Source organism: Cydia strobilella, chromosome 12 (genome assembly GCF_947568885.1).
Source record: "Cydia strobilella chromosome 12, ilCydStro3.1, whole genome shotgun sequence".
NCBI classification, from domain to species: domain Eukaryota; kingdom Metazoa; phylum Arthropoda; class Insecta; order Lepidoptera; family Tortricidae; genus Cydia; species Cydia strobilella.
The window spans coordinates 4446893-4468359 of record NC_086052.1 but is presented as its reverse complement, the minus strand read 5'-3'; the positions used below and the strand labels follow the sequence as shown (position 1 = coordinate 4468359).

The window sequence follows — 21467 nt, the reverse complement described above, 5'->3', positions numbered from 1 at the left end:
TTTAGTTAATTAAGCATTAGGGTTTTCGAACTTAAACTATCGTGAGACATATTTCAAAATATTTAGATCAGTACGGTTTCACTCACTATTATTTTTAGTCGCTTTTGGCGACATGTTTCGGATTCATTTGGAACATCGCCGCCGCGGACATTCGTGCCTGAGGAAGGATTCCCAAAGAATCCGAAACATGTCGCCAAAAGCGACTAAAAATAATAGTGAGTCAAACTGTACTGATCTAAACATTAGGGTTTTGTTTACACTAACTGAACATCTCATAGCGTATAAATATTGAGCAACCAGATTAGCTTAAACTACTTAACAAATTGTTCCAAAAGCCCAAAAAGTCCATAAATCAACCCGATGTAACATGATAAAACTGACTAAAACGGAGTGGACCTAGATTTACCTATATTTAGGTAACACCATGACATCACCCGCGTAAACAGGCGATTCCGTATTCCACCACATGTGCAGATTTCTAGTGGTTATGCAATGGTGACTAACAATCCTTCCTATTGAATAGCAATCCCATATGAAAGCTAGAAGGAATTACGCAAATTAAAATAATGTGTACTTAGGATGAAACTATGAGTTACTCAGGTTAATTAATGTTATTATTATTCAACTCAAGCTATTTATAGGTTGCTTGTGAGTTATGATCTGTAATACCTTTTCATTTCTGTAGAATCATATATAATATATTATTATATCCTGTCGCGAAAATCGAGACTGCGACGATTTTAACTGAAAATTTTTGACTGGCCGTTAACTATAAGTAGTATAAGTACACATCGAATCCTAATTTTAAACCGACAAAGTCAGTCGTCAGTCTTGCTGTCAATTATTAGGGTGCCATACTCAACTAGGAACCTTTATAGTTTCGTTATGTCCGTCTGTCTATCCGAGATTTTGCTCCGTGATCGTTAGTGCTAGAAAGCTGAAATTTGGCATGGATATATAGGTATAAATCAACCAATCCAAAAGTCGTAAAATAAAATTTAATTTTTTTTAAGGGTATCATACAAAATCATTTTTTTTTTGTTTTTTTTTGTTTTTTTTTTTTTCGCTTTAACTCTATAATGTGGGATATCGTTGGATAGGTCTTTCTAAATGAACAAGGGTCTCCAACAACCATTTTTTGATACAGTGATTATTTTCGGAAATAATCGCTCTGAAAGAAAAACAATATGTGTCCCCCCCTCTAACTTTTGAACCATGGGTCCAAAAAATATGAAAAAAAAATCGTAAAACAAAAGCTTAATAAATACTTTCAATTAAATCTATAGCGAATATAATCGGTCCAGCCGTTTTTGATTTATTGCAAAAATTCTTCTCTTCGTAGTAAAAAGACGTACAAGGCGCTGCGAAGGTAATCCCATCCCAGGCTTGTAATGTATAGCATGTATAGTGTTAATTTTATGAATTGAGCTTGTTTACTCAAAGAGTCTCAATAATACAATACCATTGAGTGGTAAACCACAAATTAGGATAATGACCTCGTAGTAAAAGCAGATAATAACCGCCTTGAAATATTAGTATAAATTAACGACTCTATTTTATTAACAATAGACTACAAAATACACTTACTAAATAATGGCTAACATAACTTTTTTTGCATTTTAAAACCGTCGACACTCAAAAGTGGCTAAGGTGGATATTATTTCACAAAAGATTGAATATAATATTATGTTTTTAGTCCATGCACTTCTAACTTATTTTGTAAGTAACTGGTTGGCGGCTACGAGAACAATAGCAGATAATAGTATTGTAATAATACAATGCCATTGTTAGTACAGGTAAGTGAATTAGCTCAGTTGAAATGATTTAAACTATACAGTACTTATTAATAGCCCCCGTTTAGCCTATTCTACAGAATGCTAACTAAATAATAAATAAAATAACAAAATATCTTTATTTCGGAAAACTAAACATTCCATAAAACATTGTTAGTATTATCATAATTATCATTATAGCATACGTACATGTTTTTTACATTAAATATAATCATAACATTATATAAATATTTCTAAGAAGTGAATAACTACATAAGTACGAAGTGAATAGATATTGTAAATTAGTGAGCTCAAAATCTATCACTTTTGTCTCTGTAGAATGAACTAAAATGAATCATCCGATCGTATATAAAGCCCTAAAAGTTATTTCAGTTGCAAATAGAGTTTATATTTAGTTGTAATTAAACTGTTCTGAGTTAATCTTTTAAATTTATTAGGGTTTGAGCGAACTTTCAAAGTATCTGTAATTGCTTATAAATATTATCTGAAAGACAAACGAAAGCATTTTTGCACAAGATGAAACGGAGAGCTTCGCTTCGCTCGGTCAACTTTTGTTTTAGATAAAAATAGTAATATATAGTATACCTATGGTTTTTAGGGTTCCGTACCCAAAGGGTAATAAAAACGGGACCCTATTACTAAGACTCCGCGGTCTGTCTGTCTGTCCGTCTGTCACCAGGCTGTATCTCATGAACCGTGATAGCTAGACAGTTGGAATTTACACCGATGATGTATTAATTTCTGTTGCCGCTATAACAACAAATACTAATTAAAAACAGAATAAAATAATTTTTTAAGTGGGTTATACATCAAACATGATTTTTTGCCGTTTTTTGCGTAATGGTACGGAACCCTTCTTGCTCGAGTCCGAATCGCATTTGGCCGGTTTTTATAGGAAGTTTAACTGGGTAAGCGTGCGACCAAATGCGTAATAAAAATAAGAAAACACTTGGATTCTTGACCTAGTGTACCTACATTGTCCTGAAATTACACTTTACCCAACAGATTAGCTTCTGACTTGCTTTTTTGTGTTGACTGTCTTGCAAGAAAGGAGGGTAATGCGTTATGCCATTGATATGAGCAATCGCTTTGGAAATACAAATATAGTGTGAGATTAGGTAATAATGCTACTTACTTTAGGTTAGATTGAAGAACGATATGAATGAAGATTGACGCGTATCGCGTCGCGTTTTATAAACTACTTAATTGTAAAGTACGAGCGATGGTGAGGCAGATAACGAAATTTCGATTTACGCGGTAGATCCTCAGGTTTGAAGCAATCAGATTTTAAAATCGAGTCATTCGACTCGGCTCGCATCGGCCAACGCCTATTGCGCCAAGGGCCTGACACTCTTTGATAGAGAAAGATAGTCTTATTGCGATTCCTATAAGAGGAAAGAGAAAATAGTGCCATGCTTTGTCCTTATAACCGACCGGGTTTTTTTTCATGGTCGGGTTATGGCAGCATAGGTAGGAGGCGATGGCGAAATACCGAAATTTATAAGAGTGAAAGAGAATAAGGATTATGCTGCCATACATTAACCTGTCAATACATGAATATGTCTTTCTCTTACCCCTGGTCGCTTGGTTTCATGTCTATAACTACTATACTATGTCTATGTATTGCGCAGACATGAAGGTTTTTCGTACCGGGTTTTACCGATTCCGCGTTGATATATCTGGGGAGACCCTTATGATCGCACTTAAACTATCGTGAGACATATTTCAAAATATTTATCAGTACGGTTTTTACTCACTATTATTTTTAGTAGTTTTTGGCGACATGTTTCGGATTCTTTGGGAATCCATCCTCAGGCACGAGTGTCCGCGGCGGTTGGTGCACGACGTCCCCAAAGAATCCGAAACATGTCGCCAAAAGAGACTAAAAATAATAGTGAGTAAAAACCGTACTGATAAATATTTAGACCCTTATGATGTTACCTTCTTAAATTCAAATAGGCGAAATTAACAGTATCCCTAGAGTAAATTTCATTCGTAAGCGTGACGCGACGTACGCATTTGCGTTAAGTCTCATTTTGTATGGGATTTTGAACAGCACGCCAAGCGGGAACGCAAATGCGTCACGTCACGCTATCGAATGAAATTTACAATTAGGGGTTCAGAATTGTCGCAAACTTGACGTGATAACTTAGTATTTGGCTTCACATCTAACATCTAAGATGTAAAGAAATACTTCAGCAAACATGAATTCCCAGTAAATCACTTTCCCCGCTTTCTATTGATTGGCCAACGTCCGACAAATGCCCAATAATAAAGCATAATTTCAATTAAATCTCAGGCCAATTCGAACGTACACTGACATCAGAATGATATTTGAATCATGTTTTAGTATGAATTTTTTCAAATGATTTTTAGGCCTCAGACCCTAATCCGTTAAACCAAAGATAGATATAACTCCGTAATAGATGGATACAGTCTAAGGAAAAAACGTGCCTCGAAAATCACGAAAAATTTAATTCTCGATCAGAGGGCGCTACTAGCTTTGGCCTACTGTCGTATAGATGGCGTTGACGGTTTCGTTTGTTATTTAACAATTTTAACGCATATCAGTGAAAGGACATGGGTCAAAATCATAAAAAAAAATTACTGCAAAAAAAAAATCATTTATCCATATTTAAATACATTTTATCGTATTTTTATAAATCTTCATTTTTAGTTTTAAAGTGTGTCGACAGATGGCAGTGAATTTACTGTGGTTACAAAATTTACTATGACAGTACCGCTCTAGTATAAGTTACTCTATGGTTAAACAAAAGCCTTTGTTTCTTTTATGGAGAGGCGCCTTTGTCGCGCGCGCGCCAAAGCAGTCATGTCGTTAAAAAGAAACTATCGTGATAGTACATATTACTGTTCAAATTTATGTAACAGCTCATATTAAGATAACGAATTTAGGTAATGAAGGACGATCGGCCTGTGTATGGTCTCAGAATGAGCTGTTACACACATTTGAACCATACAAATAGGACGGTAAAATTTCTTTTTAAAGGAGTTTGTTCCCGTTCAGTCATTGGTATAGTTAACGCTATCTCTACTGAGCTCGTTCACTTACCTGTACTAGCAATGGCATTCTGTTAAACAAAAGCCATTATTTCTTTTGTTTAACAGAATGCCATTGTTAGTACAGGTAAGTGAACGAGCTCAGTAGAGATAGCGTTAACTATAACCGCTGAACAAAAGAAACAAAGGCTTTTGTTTAACAGATTAGGGTGTGTCGTAAAAATCATTTGAGAAAATTCATACTATAGTTATCGTGCATTTCGTTCTTACTTATCCGTAGGTATAGTATGCGGTCTATCTACTGAGCTCGTTTACTTACCTGTACTGATAATGGCATTCTGTTAAACAAAAGCCATTATTTATTTTGTGCCTGAGCGCGTGGCCTTTGTGCCTGATCGAGTGGCTATTGTGTGTGAGCCTCAGGCACAAAGGCCATGCGCTCAGGCACAAAAGAAATAATGGCTTTTGTTTAACAGAATGCCATTGTTAGTACGTAAGTGAACGAGCTCAGTAGTGATAGCGTTAACTATACCTAGTAGGTACATGTAGGTATAGGCGCGGGCGAGACGCACGATAACTAAATAACATGATTCAAATATCATTCTGATGTCAGTGTAATCGTGTATCGTTCGAATTGACATGTCTGTCTAATGGTTACGCAGTAGGAACTACTAAGCAATATTAAATTTGTAAAGGCCTATCGGTAATCAATGGAAGATAATTAGTTTCAATGCTTACTGTGGCTTTACGAAAAATATTGAATTACCTATTTTTAAATCTATTCTTTTACCGTTACCATGAGTTTTTAAGTGTCCAAAGATGTTTTTAATTTTGTTGAGTGATTTTAATAGGCCTTTAGGCAGGTACTTTCTAAATATGCTAAAAAGTGGATTTGAATTTAAGTCTAGACATCAAAGGCAGATTTTTTTTATAAAAAAGGCAATCAAAGATAAAGATAGATAAAGATTTATTATTCAAGTAGGCGCTTATGAAGTATTCGAAATTCTCTTAAAGAGGAAAAAACACCGCTATATCCATTAAAGAAAAAAGTCTCCCAAAGAGAATTGAATCGGAAATTAATATTGTTTTAATGATGATCGAGAGACTGCCGCAAAAGGGATGGGCCCGTAGGTAACGATGATTTTTATTCTAAGTTAACGTTTTTTTTTTTACTTATTCTTATTAAAACCTACTTGTTAATATACTTTCTGTAAAGTAATTGATGAGTTCCAAATTGTGATTAATAAGACTTTTTTTTCTCCTACGAAGAAATTTTAACAGTTTATATAAATCAATAGGTAGGTATTTAGCACCCTAGTGTATATTAAGTTTAAATTATGAAATTTTAATCTGTACTTTAACCATAAAGTTACATATGTATGTAACTATTACTCCGCGCCATCATAGCTTTCCCCTTTTTATATGAGATTTGGCTTAAAGGGCTGGCATCCAGGCCATAAAATTCCATTAAAAAAAACAAAAAATAGACACGATTCTAGGGATTAACAGGGCAAGCTATGTTGGCGCCATCTGCTTAATACTTCGACCGGCCAACCCCATTGACCTATGCTAATAAATGTGACGCCTATTTGAGTTATTTGTGCAATTTCAACACTCGTGAATACTGCTCGGACATTACGAAAAGGTGAGATTACCTACCACAACAATGATTCATAAATCATAATATATCTCAATAATCTCAATATTTTAACACTATTATACACCTAAATTCTAATTAGAAACCTTATATTATGTAAGTACTGTCTAGCACTGTTAAAACAAGAGAGAATTCATCGGTCCTAATATACTCTTACTACTTAGTACAAATTACCTTCGAATAAATTTAAAAGTGGAAAAATTACTACCTTGGGTGAGACTTGAACTCACGGCCTCTGGATCGATACCTGCAACGCTCTGCCAACTGAGCCACCTCATCCATAGTCAGCGAATCTTCCCATGGATCTAGGGGACCCTAGCAGTAGCGACTACCGTAAGAGCGTTACACTTCTTAGACGGCCACTGGAGTTCCAAGTATCTTTTTTTTAATAGTCATCATAAACTATCACCATGCATGTTCGCTTTTCGGATAGTATCTAAGTTTAGTTTTTTAAGTGCATAAATGTTTAAAATGTAAAAATGAGCGCTATCTCGCCAACAAACTGCAATGGCAGTTTGGCGAAGAATATAATTATAAGAAAATTGATGTGTGCTTTGTGATAAAAAAAAAAAAAAAACTGTTATCCAATAATGCCATTTTTATAGCAAAACACTTAGCTATAAGATTATTCAAGTGGTCTAAGATATAAATAGTCATGGGGAATGGTAGGTAGAGTCAAACGTCGAACATTGAAACGACGCCCGTCCAGTTCATGTAAATGCTGCGTGGAAAGTAAAAAAAAAATCGAGCACATTTTTAACAAACAAAACATTCATTTCCTTACGTTGTAGACAGCTTAATCATCACCATAATTTTAGCCTCCTGTCGTCCACGGCTGACCATAAGACCTCTCTTCGTCTAATCCAGAAGTGCCCCGCCATCTTCAGAATGTCGTCCACCCAACGAGCTAACGGACGGCAGGCGCTCCTTTCGTCAGAAAGCGGCCACCAATCCGTTAACATTTTGGTCCACCTGCCATTGCTGCCTGGCAACATGTCCTGCTCAATTCTATTTTAGCGTGGTAATGACGTCACCCGCGTCTCGCACAGCCAGCTTATCGAGTAAGTACTCACCCCCAGCCGTGTGTCGGCGGGCACCCCGCTACGGGCGCGGGGCGCAGCGAGCGCAGAACGCGCTTGACGACGCCGGCGCCGGTCGCTACGCAGCCCGCTACGCAGATCAGAAGCAGGCCCAGTGTGAGCCAGATGAGCCATAGTATCTGGCAACAAAAAGGGGACACTAAAAATATGTCATTTTCTAATGTAATGATAATCTCGACTTCATTTCTTACATATAGTAAGAATTATTATTCTAATCACCTAAGAATTCTTGTCTTCTTGAGGAACATCCACGAAAATGTCTTCTAATATTTTTGAAAATGCTGAGAAATCTGATATTTGGTCTGGTAATATTTTCCGACTTTGCTTACAAATTGGCAGTATGTTCTCGAGCTTTGCGCATTTGACTGAGGTAGCTGTCATGCAAGGTAAAAGCATTACGTAAGCGACATTCGCGTAAAGTGCCCCTTGAACAGAATTCACGAAATTCTACCTAAATGTGGATGACTGTCTTGTACTAAGGCTACTTAGCTGATTTATCGAGAAATATAAAAACACAACGTTATAAGTATGTGATTTTCATTATAATCGTTTCATTTTCGTTCAAAGCATTCCTATCTTAAGCATTGGTAAAAATTTGTTACGTGAAAATAGGCTGAATAGTTGACCAAGAAGTAAACTTGAACGAAGTAAATATATAGTACTTACATAAGTATCAATTGCAGATTCAGCAACTGTTGCTGGATCTGAAACAATAATATTTACATCATGCAATGATACAACGTATATTAAGCATTCACTCATATGAGTAAACAAAATTAGCCAAGATTAATACGTACTATTTTTACGGTTTCGTAATAAGACGTTGTGCTGTACAGTCGCCATCAGATATATCGGAGCGGCCGAGGTGCTCGAAAATATCTGAACACGCACCTAGCGCGTTGACAATAGAGGCGTGTTCAGATATTTGTGAGCACCTTGGCCGCTCCGATATATCTGATGGCGACTGTACAAGTAATATATGTATGTACCACACGAATGAGTGATCTATCTAATAATATAGCACGTGTTATGGTTTGATCTTGTTTGGGAATACAACGAGTAAAAAACGGATTTATCATAGTACCTACCTGTTTGCGAATTTCATGCCTAGATACTCGTAGCGTAACCGACATGCGTACTTAAACAGTAGGTAGTAGGTACATACCTAACCCAGTTAGTTACGAACGAAAATAGATGTTAGATGTGATTGTACCTACGAAACTTGTACCTACGAAAGAAAAAGGGTCCCAGGCTTTCAGTGCCCAGGGCTGGAATTGAACTTCAACAGAGGACGGCTGGGAAATAAATAGACTAAAGCCTAATAATTTCCTTGTCGGACCCTCATAGGCATAGGTACGTTAGATAGAAAACTCTTTACACCTACACCCCTCCCCCCCTACCTACCTCTTTAAACTTCTACTTCTTAAAAGCTGTATTGATTAAATTTAAAGCCTCAGTAAAATGTAGCATGTTCTCGAGCGGCGACCACGTACCGGAAGGCGCAGCATGGGTAGACACCCCACAAGGTGGACTGATGACCTGGTAAAAGTCGCGGGAGTCCGCTGGATGCGGGTGGCGCAAGACCGGTCATTGTGGCACTCTTTGGGGGAGGCCTATGTCCAGCAGTGAAAGTCCTCTGGCTGATATGGACGATGATGATAAAAATGTAGCCAAGTCGATAACTTTCGTATTGAGGCGACGTGCCTGGTGATTCTGTGGGGTTATTCTCTTACCATAAGCTGTAGCATTTCCTGCCGGGCCAATGCACCTCCTCTCGTCCACCACGCTGACTCTGGCTAACAGCTTCACGTCCTTCAACCTCTTCTCTTCTCTTCTCTCGGCCGTCGGCAGCAGATAGTAGCGGGAGCCGTCACCGGGGGCGATAGGGCCTGAGGCTGCGACGTGCCTGGTGATTTTGTGGGCGAACCAGGGCGATGGGTGCGCGTCGGAGACCATCTGCTCACCGATACTGTTAATAGCAAAAAGTTTGAAATCTTTAAGCCGACTAAGGTTTTTCTCGTAAATAAATCTACTAAATATTAAAAAATTGGTTTGGAATTTGGAATATATCTTGTCATGTTAATTAATCGATTGACACCTCATATATATCAAACTCGGCACACACGATACAAACATACCCACATATTGGTAAAAAAAACCGGCCAAGTGCGAGTCGGACTCGCGCACGAAGGGTTTAGTACCATTACGGAAAAAAACAGTAAAAAAATCACGTTTGTTGTATTTAAATATTTATATTATTCTGTTTTTCGTATTTGTTATTATAGCGGCAACAGAAATACATCATCTCTGAAAATTTCAACTGTCTAGCTATCACGGTAAATAAATAAATAAATATTATAGCACATTCTTACACAGATTGACTAAGTCCCACGGTAAGCCCAAGGAGGCTTGTGTTATGGGTACTCAGGCAACGATATATATAATATATAAATACTTAAATACATAGAAAACACCCATGACTCAGGAACAAATATCTACGGTTCATGAGATACAGCCTGGTGACAGACGGACAGACGGACGGACGGACGGACAGACGGACAGACGGACAGACGGACAGACGGACGGACAGACGGACAGACGGACGGACGGACGGACAGACGGACAGACGGACTGCGGAGTCTTAGTAATAGGGTCCCGTTTTTACCCTTTGGGTACAGAACCCTAAAAGCTAAGCTTAGGTCTTAGGTCCCTAACAGTAAAAAAAAGTCACTGCGATGACTGTAATATACTCTGGCAAACCGACTTTGTCAGTAAAAAAGACGCGAAATTCAAATATTCTATGGGAGTCAACCTTTCGCGCCTACATTTTTCAAATTTCCCCCTTTTTTCTTGACGGAAATGTGAATACACGTAGTTTAATGAAGCTTTTATTGTTCGCGCATGCAGCCAGCGGCTTTACAAGCTAAATAACCGTTTCACAACAAAGCTGATATGGCGTGTAATGCTGAAGCAGGGTAGCAGGTGTTGTAACATCTCTACATCAACCAAGAAGGTTTCTAAGCTTCAGGTGCGAGGCACATGACTAATAAATACCTGACAAAATAGAATTGTTTCTGCAGCCCCTTCGGCAGCCGCTGTGGGTAGGTTGGGGGCGGTAGTGACCAGCTGATGTTAACAAACATGTCTCCCTTAACCAAGACGGTTTCGGCGCGCACAACCGGCGCGGGGAGGCGCGGAGCATGTGCGCATGAGCATACGCCTGACACACATTCTGGAACAAGATTACAGTTTAATAACAGGCCGAACGTCGGTAAGTAGTGAGATAAATAAGAATAATTTAAAGGAATGTTTCACTTACATAATTTTATAATTATACCATAAGTAGTTTATAAACTTAGTTGACAAAGAATCATTTTGCGAATGATTATTCAAGGATAATCTTAAATTCGATTATGAAAATTCGGAAATTTCTCAGTTTTCAGCCCGTGTCGCCTTAACTTTAACTACTGAAGTTATTCAGTTGCTAGAGCGTTTGCTGTGAATTACTTCCAAGGACGCATTTTTAATAGAAGTGGCAGGACATTTTTATAGCTATTTCAGTTACCTAGGATATTGTACAGAATCTTTATCTAAAGCCAATTTGCTTAAATTTGAAACATAATAGAAATTTTAATAACAATTTTAATAACAAAACTTCCGAGACGCAGACATATAAAATAATAGAAATTAGAAATTATTAACATTGTCTACATTTATTTACATACAAGATATATACAGTGGTACTACGTAAACGAAATTAGTAACTAGCTTAAATCTAAAATAGGCCCTTGAGGCATTGTACCAAGGATGCTGGCGGCATTTCCCTGCTGTATCGCAATGCTGATACGTTGTGCGAGAAAGCCGCCAGCTCTTCGGTCACCAGTTACGTCAACCAGACGCTTCGCGATTTCTGCAAACAACTTATGCGCGCTGGGACCCCATGGACCTAGAGTTTCAACTCCAAATGGAATGAAATGATACTCTCTACCGAGGCTCTTATATTTATTACGTTTTAAAATTTCGGCGCTTTCCGCCGCTCCGCCCGCTTTTACATTAGTCCGTTGGAGGTGGGATGGTGCCAGTGTGTCTACGCAAGTAGCATCCCACACCAACATCCGTTCCAAGCTCCAAGGAACCAAGGACATCCCATCGGGCCTCTTGCCATCATCTCTGATAATGCCAGTTGGCTCAAGAAGAGCGGGTACATTGATGGTGGCAAGAGACCGACGGATTATGTCATTAAGCGACGCATGTCTTGAAAAACGGCCGGCACTTTTTTGACAAGATAATCCATGGTGTCCCAGTCGGTCCACGCCCGTGCCACAAGAGCATATGTGTGGCGTACACACCGAAACCCCTAGTCGCAAAACAGTCGCCAGTCTAAGGGAGGCCGGATCCAAGAAAGTGAAATTATTTAATTACGACGCCGTTGAAATCTTTACAATTAAAAATGTTGATGTGATCACGCGACCGAACGTTGGCAGCTGTTCTACAAATTCTAATGCATCGCGACGAGTGCTATGTAATTTCAGCATTGTTTGTTTACAAACTTTGACTGGACTTAAAGAGCAAGTGATGTATGAGAACTGCGTATTCATTGTGAAAGGATGAACACAAATACAGCATTTAGTTAGTTGAAATCTGCCGCGTAATTTAGAAGGTTTGGTGAATGCTGTTTGTTGATAAACTCAACCAATTGCTAGAAGATGATGAAGTGCATGTACGAGTAGTCATATTTAAACGCGTATCCTAAACGCACGGTGCAGGTCTCAGGTCACGTCTACTTGATAATAGGGTAGTGACGATATCCATATATCTTTCCTACGTACCCGGGGTAGAGTAGCTCCAGTCCGGCCGTCCCACGGGTGCGCAAATTTATTATATACGCGCAGCCTGTCGTAATGCGCAGATCTCGAGTCAAATCTATAGTTGATGAGGTACTGAATACGTACCAGATAACTCCGAACGCAAATTTACCTCAGTCCGGCCGTCCCACGGATTCGCGAGTAGTCTTATTTTGGTCCGGTTGCACGGCGCAAGTTTCAGGGACGGGGCTCGGCACGCAGGAATCATCGATGTAAAAACTATAAAATGCTATAGGATGATACGGAGGATCTTACCATGTAACTCTGTGCGCAGGGTCGCCTCAGTGCGGCCATCCCACGGATGCGCGAGCAGTCTTATTTTGTACGCGCAGCCTGGTCGCACTGCGCAAGTTTCAGGGACGGGGCTCGCATGCGCAGGAATTGTCCACCACATAGCGTCCTGGTGACAATAAGGGGTGTAAATCATACAATTACAGATAAGACAGTATGTATGGTACAGATAATACTATTGCTGGGTACAACAGCGTATCTTATTACATGTTCCCTATCTCGTATATACGCTCTCACGCCAACACAATTTCACGAGAATTCCATGCAACCTGTACAGGAAAATACTAAACCATTTTGTATGAAAACATAAAATCATTAAAGGCGTACATTTTGAGGTTCCATTTCTAGTTAGTTTACCTACCGGGTTGCTGTTCATTTCAAAGATGAAACTGCCAGCCAGATACAACCTTAAATAATATAAACGTTATTATATTTTGTTATCTTTAAGTTAATGCAAACAGCGCAACAAATTGAATTTGATTGAACTAGAGAATTTGAACTTGTGTGAACTCGCATTTAATTGATAACTAAATTTATTTCACTTTATTATCTTAATATTTACAGAGATTATTATAGACTTATATTGACCGGGAGATTATATAAATAAAGAGAGAACATTACGAGAGCTGCCTGAGGCTTGTAATTAATTGATGGAGCGTTCGCGAAGGGCTCCGTTTCGCTTGGACATAATGGTTTCGTATGTCCGGATGTTCTCGTCTACAGAGCGGGCTTAGCACGGTAGCATTTTTATCGCCTGTCACGTTCTAACAAGTATGTAAGTGCGAAAGTGGTAGGCATAGTGACAGGTGATAAAATGCAACCATGCTGACACCGCGGTCGCATTTCTCAACCGTACTCATGAAATTTTGTGAGCAGGTTCGATAATTAGTTATATAGAATTTGTTTATCGATTCCGTCTTTTTTTTTCAAAATGGTGAAGCCAGGTAGAGGGTTTGCGAGGTCTACAGTCTACAGCTCTCAGAACTCACTCACAGTCTTATTTATTTATTTATTTAATCTTTATTGCACAAAAGAAAACCTTACAGTACAAAAGGCGGACTTAATGCCATAAGGCATTCTCTACCAGTCAACCTTAAGGCTAAGCAGAGAAATTGTGGGCGGTGCTACAAATACAACAGCAAAAATAAAATAAAAATAACATATAATCACATATATACAAATATAATATTCGGACTATTAATTTACTACTTATTTATTTACTATTTATTTCGGACTACTTATTCGGATTATTTATTTTAGTGACATTGAAATGATCTCATTCTTCTGGTTTTATATCAAAGGTAAAGCTAATGCATCGGTATTTGGAACGTGACAGAGGTTTGAATCGGACAAGAGCGAGTCGGACTCGCCCACCGAGGGTTCCGAACTTTTTAGTATTTGTTGTTATAGCGGCAACAGAAATACATAATCTGTGAAAATTTCAACTATCTAGCTATCACGGTTCATAAGATACAGCCTGATGACAGACAGACAGGCGGACAGTGATGGAGTCTAATCTTAGTAATAGGTTTTTACCCTTTGGGTACAGAATCCTAAAAATTATTTGGTAAGCATGTTATAAAATTTATTTAAAGAAGTATTAAATAAAGAAGTAGGTACCGTCAAATGGGGTGAGTAGGGTTATTAATGGGGAGAGAAGGTATGAAAGGGGGGTGAGATGGGATTTTAAGGTTACTGCTACAAAAATAATGTATTCCAATTTCAAATGGAGCTATAGTAATACTCATAATAATAAAAAAACGATCCAACAATCTTCCAAAATCACCTTTGTATGAAAACCCATATCACTCCAATTACGAGGGACTACGGGGTGAGATGGTTTTTCCTGTTTATCGTCAAAGTTATGAAATGGAACTACCCAGAATAAAATAAAAACTAAAATACAAACGTCCGGAACACTTTCAGTTTGCATATGTAAAAATAAAATGTTATCGAGGTTTGAATGTCAGTTTTGCTCCTGCTCACCCCATTTTACGGTACCTAAGCACAAATAGCGAATTATAATACTTTGATGCCTAGGTTTTAGTATTTAATGCATGCGTGTTATCTAATGACGTGGCGTGGTCGATGATATTGTAACAGATAGCAGATAGCTTATCTCTTGACATTGATTACCAAAAAATTGCTTGTAAAACGCGAATTATCGGTGAGCCTACGTTATTACACATGCTGATAAGTTGTAGCTACCAGCGGGCGCAGCATCGGTTCCATTTTAGTCGTCTATCACTATGCCCGTCACTTTCGCACTTACATTGGTGACAAGCGATAAAAATGCGACCGTGCTACCCCCGCAGGTAGAATGGGCGAATTGAAATATATTACGAAAGCTTATCCATATGACAAAAAACTTATTTAGTCCATTAAGAATGTAAAAAAGTGTAATACATTTACCTGTAAACAAAGAACTATTATTATTATTATTAAGAATGTAAAAAAAACATCTCACTCAGTCAATGGCCGATGAGGCGAAGACGAGAGGAGATAAGAGGAGACGAGCAGGTATCAACCAATAGCATCAGTGGAAAAGCAGCTTAAGAGGTGGCTTACCCCAGGAATGTTGTATTCATAACACATGGTCATCCTGCAGTCTTCAGTGTCAGTCTCACTGTGTACCTCCAGGGAATAGTCAAAAGCCGGCGGCCCTGCAACAAAAAATGTAGCAATTAGAATCACACTTTAAAAAAAACCAGTAAAGTGCGAGTCGGACTCGCGCACGAAGGGTTCCGTACCATTAGGGAAAAAAACAGCAAAAAAAAACACGTTTGTTGTATGGGAGCCCCATTTAAATATTTATATTATTCTGTTTTTAGTATTTGTTGTTATAGCGGCAACAGAAATACATCATCTGTGAAAATTTCAACTGTCTAGCTATCACGGTTCATGAAATACAGCCTGGTGACAGACAGACGGACAGACGGACAGCGGAGTCTTAGTAATAGGGTCCCGTTTTTACCCCTTGGGTACGGAACCCTAAAAACCAGTCAAGTGCGAGTTCTTTCAACTCGCGCCCCGAGGGTTCCGTAGAAACTTAAATTTTCTCATGTAACTATAATGACGAAGGATTTGACCAGAAGCACAATTGTAATAGCTAAGCATAATTGTTTACAGCGCCATCTATCGGAAAATTGGCTAACTAACTTGCGCGGCCTGTATGTACGTTGGTTTTTCAGGGATAATTTTTTATCATGTGAACCGATTTCAACAATTTTTTATTTATTTGAAAGAAGGTGTTTATCGAGTTTATTTTTCATATAAATTTCAATTATATTACATACCCGCAAAGGGGCTTAAATTGAAAATAAATGTTTTTTGATAATTAAAAAAAAGTTTTCTAGATATAAGTGGGATTATATTTTTCCTGTAATATTTATGATAATGTTATTATTATGTAAAAATTTCATAATTTTTGGTTGGTAAACTTCGGAGGTAAGAGGGGGAATGTTTTTTACATTTCCCTTCATAACTCCATTTTTTTTTCACTACGAAAAAAATTTTAAAAATGCTTTGTAATGTTCAATTTGAGCTGTTTCAAATGATATCCCACTGTTTAAGCTAGTAAATATAGGCCTTAGTAATCGCAAGTGAGTGTGATGGTATGATGACTATATGGAGCGACAAAATCGCTAAGCGATAAAGCTCTTTAATAAAGATTTAAAAAAATGATATCCCACTTGACCTGGTAATTAGAGTTTGAAATTTTCCCCCTCTTTAAAATAAAATCAAAAATTCAAAATTCAAAATTGTTTATTGCGCCTACGTAAGACGCAGCGTAAGCGACACCAGTGACCAGCGGCACAGGCATACCAAGAAAGCGGCAGGGGAACTGTTACCAGGTTCCTCGGGTTACCTGCAGCATGTTGGGGTAGTGAGGGTCAGGGTCTCACCTAAGGGAGGTAACCAGGACTGTTTGAACATGAGCTCATGGTCTGACACCAACTGGAACTGCTACCAGGTTCCTAGCTGGACCAGCACTACCCCAGTGTGGGTCAGGGGACTCAGGGGCTCACCTAAGGGAGGAAGCCAGGACACGTTGAACATGAGCTCATGGTCGGACTCCTTGAGCGGCAGTGGAATCGCTGCCAGGTTCCTCGCTGGACCAACATGATGGACTGGGTAGTGAGGATCTGGAGGACCCGGGCCGCCCTGTGAACAACAACATTTAAACATTTAATTGCTGAGTCCTGAATTTAAACTAATTTAATAGAAGACGGAAATACAAGCGTGACATAGTGGTCAGAAACAAGTGACCTAGGTACAGTCAGCAAAACTATTCGCGTAGCACCCCTAGTCAATACATTTGCTGACTCTACAGTATTTTACGAGCAAAGCATGTCTACAATGACTCACTGACTACAATGTTAAGTGATCGCGGTAGTGTGTAGCGATCAACAAATAGTAGTATATTAGTCCATTGGTTCAAATATACAGATAGACTCAAATAGCGACTGTACAATGTACATGTATCTATTCTATCTTTGTATGTATATTGGTGAAGGTCGCGGGAGTTCGGTGGATGCGAGCGGCACAGCATCGGTCGGCGTGGCGAACCTTGGGGGAGGCCTAAGTCCAGCAGTGGACGTTTATCGGTTGACATGATGATGATGATGATGATGATGATGATGTATATTGTTAACAATAGCATCTGCTCGTACGCACGTTATTAGCGATTACGATGAACTTATTTCGAACGCTAACCGTATTATTTAGGCTTCCAACTTCCAGTATATCGGTTAGGTTTAGTTTCTAATTTGTCTTTTTTGCCCCAAAAGTTCGATTAAAATTATGAAAAAAGAAACCAAGCTTACTGTCACCTCGAGGTCCATAACAACTACCTATACGTCATTGAATATCCTCGTTATCCTCCTAAGACCGTCATATTTGCAGTTATGCATTTGTTTATTTACCTTCTTTTATTTCATTATGTATAGTTCAATTTTTTTTTGTCTTTAAAAGGAACTCGGGAAGTCGGGACTTAGGAGGATATATTATAATGGTTCTCTTGAGGCGATAGGCTCAGTATTTTATTAAAACAAGACAATTGATGTATATTTTCCTTCGTTCGGCTTATTACGATCGCGATTGATCTAGACAAACGAGCGCGTAAATTTTATTCAAAGCTAGAAATCTAATCGTGAGCGTAAACTTACTCACCTTTTATGTGTGAGTAAGGCTGCCAATATTTGGTTAAGTTTGTGTGTTTATTGCCGTTAATGCTAATCTGCCAACCTCTTATAAACTTCTGTTATTTTTTCTTTTTATAGTAAACAGAAATGTCGAAATGACGGATAGGGACAAACGGTCGGTATCAACGATTTGTTAGATTGGAAGACAATTATATGAATAACGCGACTCTAATATTTATGTCAGATGGCACCGATGTCTGAGGAATTTAATATTCTAGGAAAAAGAATATGTATTTAGCCACGCGTATTTTTTACACTGTACCTCGTTAAAGTCATGGATCGCCTATTTATTACGTCATTTTATATGTAAAGTAATTATTTAGCACCAAAATGGCAAATACTAAGAATCCTGTAGCAAAATTATGGAACTCACAAAGTAGATCGGGTGAGGCGGGCGGAATCCGGGAATTATTCTCTGTCCATAATTACCGGGAAACCCCGAATAGTCCTGCAGACCTAGACACCACGTGGCCATGCCAGAAAATGTAAACAAACAGACACTGAGACACAACACACTTTTGCACATATTTAACACATTGGCATCACACAGACTTATAATAATTCGGCGAATCGAGTCAATGAATAACAAAGGGAATAAGTAAGGCACTTGTATTTTAATCCTGTGATTTTCATGCTATCTTGTATTACACAATTTTTAAATATTATTTTCACAACACTAAGAACTAAATTTTAGGCAAAAACTATTAGTTAAAGTTTTACGTTTAAACGCGCGTTTACTAAAATATAGTATATCAATTTACTGCTGCTAAAAACAACTGAAGTTATCAATTTTCCGTCCAATATGACGATAATGGGGCACTTGATTGTCCTAATAACCAAAAACAGACTAAAACAAACGCAATACCAATAAGTAACAAACATAAATGGGTTTTAAGCCATTGAAATAAAGTATACAATTGTGTTGAGATTTTTCAAATTGAGTTGGATTTACTTCGTTTCTTACTGGGATGGGTTGATGTCAATCGGATATCGGAGATAAGATAAACAAATAGCGTGAATTGTACGCGAATAGATCGACGATTCGTTTGTACAACGGTAAACTAGTACTTGTAATTGCGTACTGATTTACTGAACTGTTGGATTGTTGGAATTATAACCGGATAATTACTAGATACGAGAACAATATGAGATCTAATAGATGAGTTAGTTAGTTCTCAACTAGTTATCTTTTGCAGTTCGATTCGAGAAACCAATTGTCATTTCACGCTACAATTATTGTAACGTTTCGGGATATCCATTAGATATCCTTTAGATGTCTAAGTAATATCTTACGCAAATCTTAAAGAGATCGTTCAAGAGGACATTCGGAATCGCAGAAATGTCGAATTTGACACGATTGTTATCGTTTCTGTTTCATATCTAGTGGATAGTAGAGTTGATATTTAGATCATTGTTCGAATTGGCCCATAATTCTCGTTAGGTCTTAACTAGTTTTTAGGGTTCCGTAGCCAAATGGCAAAAAACGGAACCCTTATGGATTCGTCATGTCTGTCTGTCTGTCTGTCAGTCTGTCCGTCCGTATGTCACAGCCACTTTTTTCCGAAACTATAAGAACTATACTGTTGAAACTTGGTGAGTAGATGTATTTTGTGAACCGCATTAAGATTAACATTTAAAACTTTCGCGGTTTAAACACATATTAAATCACATTTAGAAACGGGTCTATCGCGAATTTATTTTGTTACCTTTATTTACCGACGTTTCGACGTCCCAGCAAAATGTCAAAACAGAGATTTGTGTGACTACCCCACGAAAAGTGCATTTAAAGTTCGAGGTAGACATCACATTTTCAAACCACCCACTACACATAAAAGTAATTTATTGTCAATAGTCCGACACACAACACAATTGAAAATGTGATGTCTACCTCGAACTTTAAATGCACTTTTCGTGGGGTAGTCACACAAATCTCTGTTTTGACATTTTGCTGGGACGTCAGTTAGCCGCGACCACGACCAGTGAAACCTGTGTCGAAACGTCGGTAAATAAAGGTAACAAAATAAATTCGCGATAGACCCGTTTCTAAATGTGATTTAATATGCGCATTAAAATTTTCACACAAAAATAGGAAAAAAAAAACAATAAATTTTGGGGGTTCCTCATACTTAGAACTGAAACTCAAAAAAAATTTTTTTCATCAAACCCATACGTGTGGAGTATCTATGGCTATCCATAGATACCTCGATATCAAGGAGGGTTATGATTATTGACCGGTATGTATGTGGGTATGTATGTATGTATGTATGTATGTAGATTCATTTGTTCCCTTATAACTTCTAAAGTACTCATTATAATTTGACAAACGATGTGTCATTCGAATCGTCTGAAGTATCCGCATGTCGTTATAACAAATTGAACACGGCGCTCTCTAGAGGTCATTCTAGTCTAGAGGTTAGCTTTAGTGCACGGCTTTGCTTGCTTTATCGGGTACATCGAACTACGAATCTACAAGCGCTCTGGATTCTATCCGCGCGTTACCCGACTACGGCAATACAAGAAGGATTTTGCAAAAGGTTTGGCCGCTACACGCTACACAGAATGTTTTTTTAACGACCTGCAATATTTTACAACGTGAATAGGTATATAGGTCATACTGTGCAACTTTTACGATGCAACCAAGCCCGAAATCGCGAAAATAGTTATTTGTTATACAAGGGTGCAAAGTTGTATTTTACCCGCGAGTGTTTTAACACACGAGAAGTAAAATACATTTGCACCCGTGTGTAACACAAAACTTTTCCCCTCACTATAGCGAGGAAAGTGCAACATCCACAGGCGTTAGATCATCTTCATCAACTGGAATCACTCATTTTTGTACGATATTATAACAAAAAACGCTGGAAATTCTGTACTTTTACGTGAGAAGTTTTGAAGTAAAATTTTTGTTGACAATGTTGACATTTCTGACGTATGATATGTCAATGACGCGTTTTGAAATTGCATCGACTTAACTTGTGCGTTCAGAATTATATTTAATATAATTATTAAAAAACAAACGTTTATTATGGAATTTTAAGATTTATGACTTCAAAATATTAAAAAAAGCGAAATCTGGTATTTTTTATTAGATTCTCAAACCATTTATTTAATGATAATTAATATCGAACGAACCATTATTATGAGCGTTTTACGTTTTGTTATCTGTCAAGCTACTTAAACACGCTCCATCCAAGGTCAATTTACTTTCCCCACTAGTGCGTTTTCCCCCGCTTGTTTTAAAGGATAAAAGACGGCTTTCCGAGCTAGTGAAGGGAAAAAAAATTTGCCCTCCCACATCAGACCAGCCAATATTGTATGAAACAGTCAGTTTTTATGATATCGGGTTTGGTCCCATAGTAAAAGTTGCTCAGTATAACCTATATATACGGTGCGTAAAATATTGCAGGACACAAAAAAAACGCCCTGGCAGTGGTCAGGCGCAGCACACTAAAACGTACCTACGTGACGTACCGCACTCGGTCCAAAGCCGGGCGCCGAAGACTAAAAGAGACAGGTGTAGCCCGATGTACGGGCTCTTT

General features: G+C 38.2%; 2 protein-coding genes across 2 annotated transcripts in view; both read right to left on the bottom strand.

The window, feature by feature from the left end:
- The window catches only part of LOC134745940 (fibroblast growth factor receptor 4-like), a 113858-nt gene extending 106177 nt beyond the window's left edge, over positions 1-7681 (bottom strand). Inside the window, exon 1 of the mRNA XM_063680081.1 lies at positions 7542-7681. The gene's annotated coding sequence lies outside the window, so the exon portion shown is untranslated. The remainder of the gene's footprint in view (positions 1-7541) is intronic.
- Positions 7682-7787: 106 nt separating this feature from the next.
- On the bottom strand, positions 7788-18458 carry LOC134745848 (uncharacterized). The gene is made up of 8 exons (XM_063679939.1): positions 18302-18458; positions 16753-16888; positions 15293-15387; positions 12689-12833; positions 10623-10800; positions 9302-9537; positions 8235-8272; positions 7788-7919 (listed from the first exon to the last, which is right to left on the bottom strand). Exons 1-8 carry the CDS (start codon positions 18452-18454, stop codon positions 7788-7790), a joined length of 1113 nt encoding a protein of 370 aa, XP_063536009.1. The 5' UTR covers positions 18455-18458.
- Positions 18459-21467: the final 3009 nt, after the last annotated feature.

Bases quoted from the DNA above. Each gene is read 5' to 3' on its own strand.
- LOC134745848 (XM_063679939.1), bottom strand. From the start codon at position 18,454: ATGTGCAAAAGTGTGTTGTGTCTCAGTGTCTGTTTGTTTACATTTTCT. The intron at 8,273-9,301 runs GTAAGAGAATAA...TTATTGTTTCAG, and splicing joins AGGAAATGCTACAGCTTATG to ATCCAGCAACAGTTGCTGAA. The intron at 7,920-8,234 runs GTAAGTACTATA...AAATGCGCAAAG, and splicing joins AATCTGCAATTGATACTTAT to CTCGAGAACATACTGCCAAT.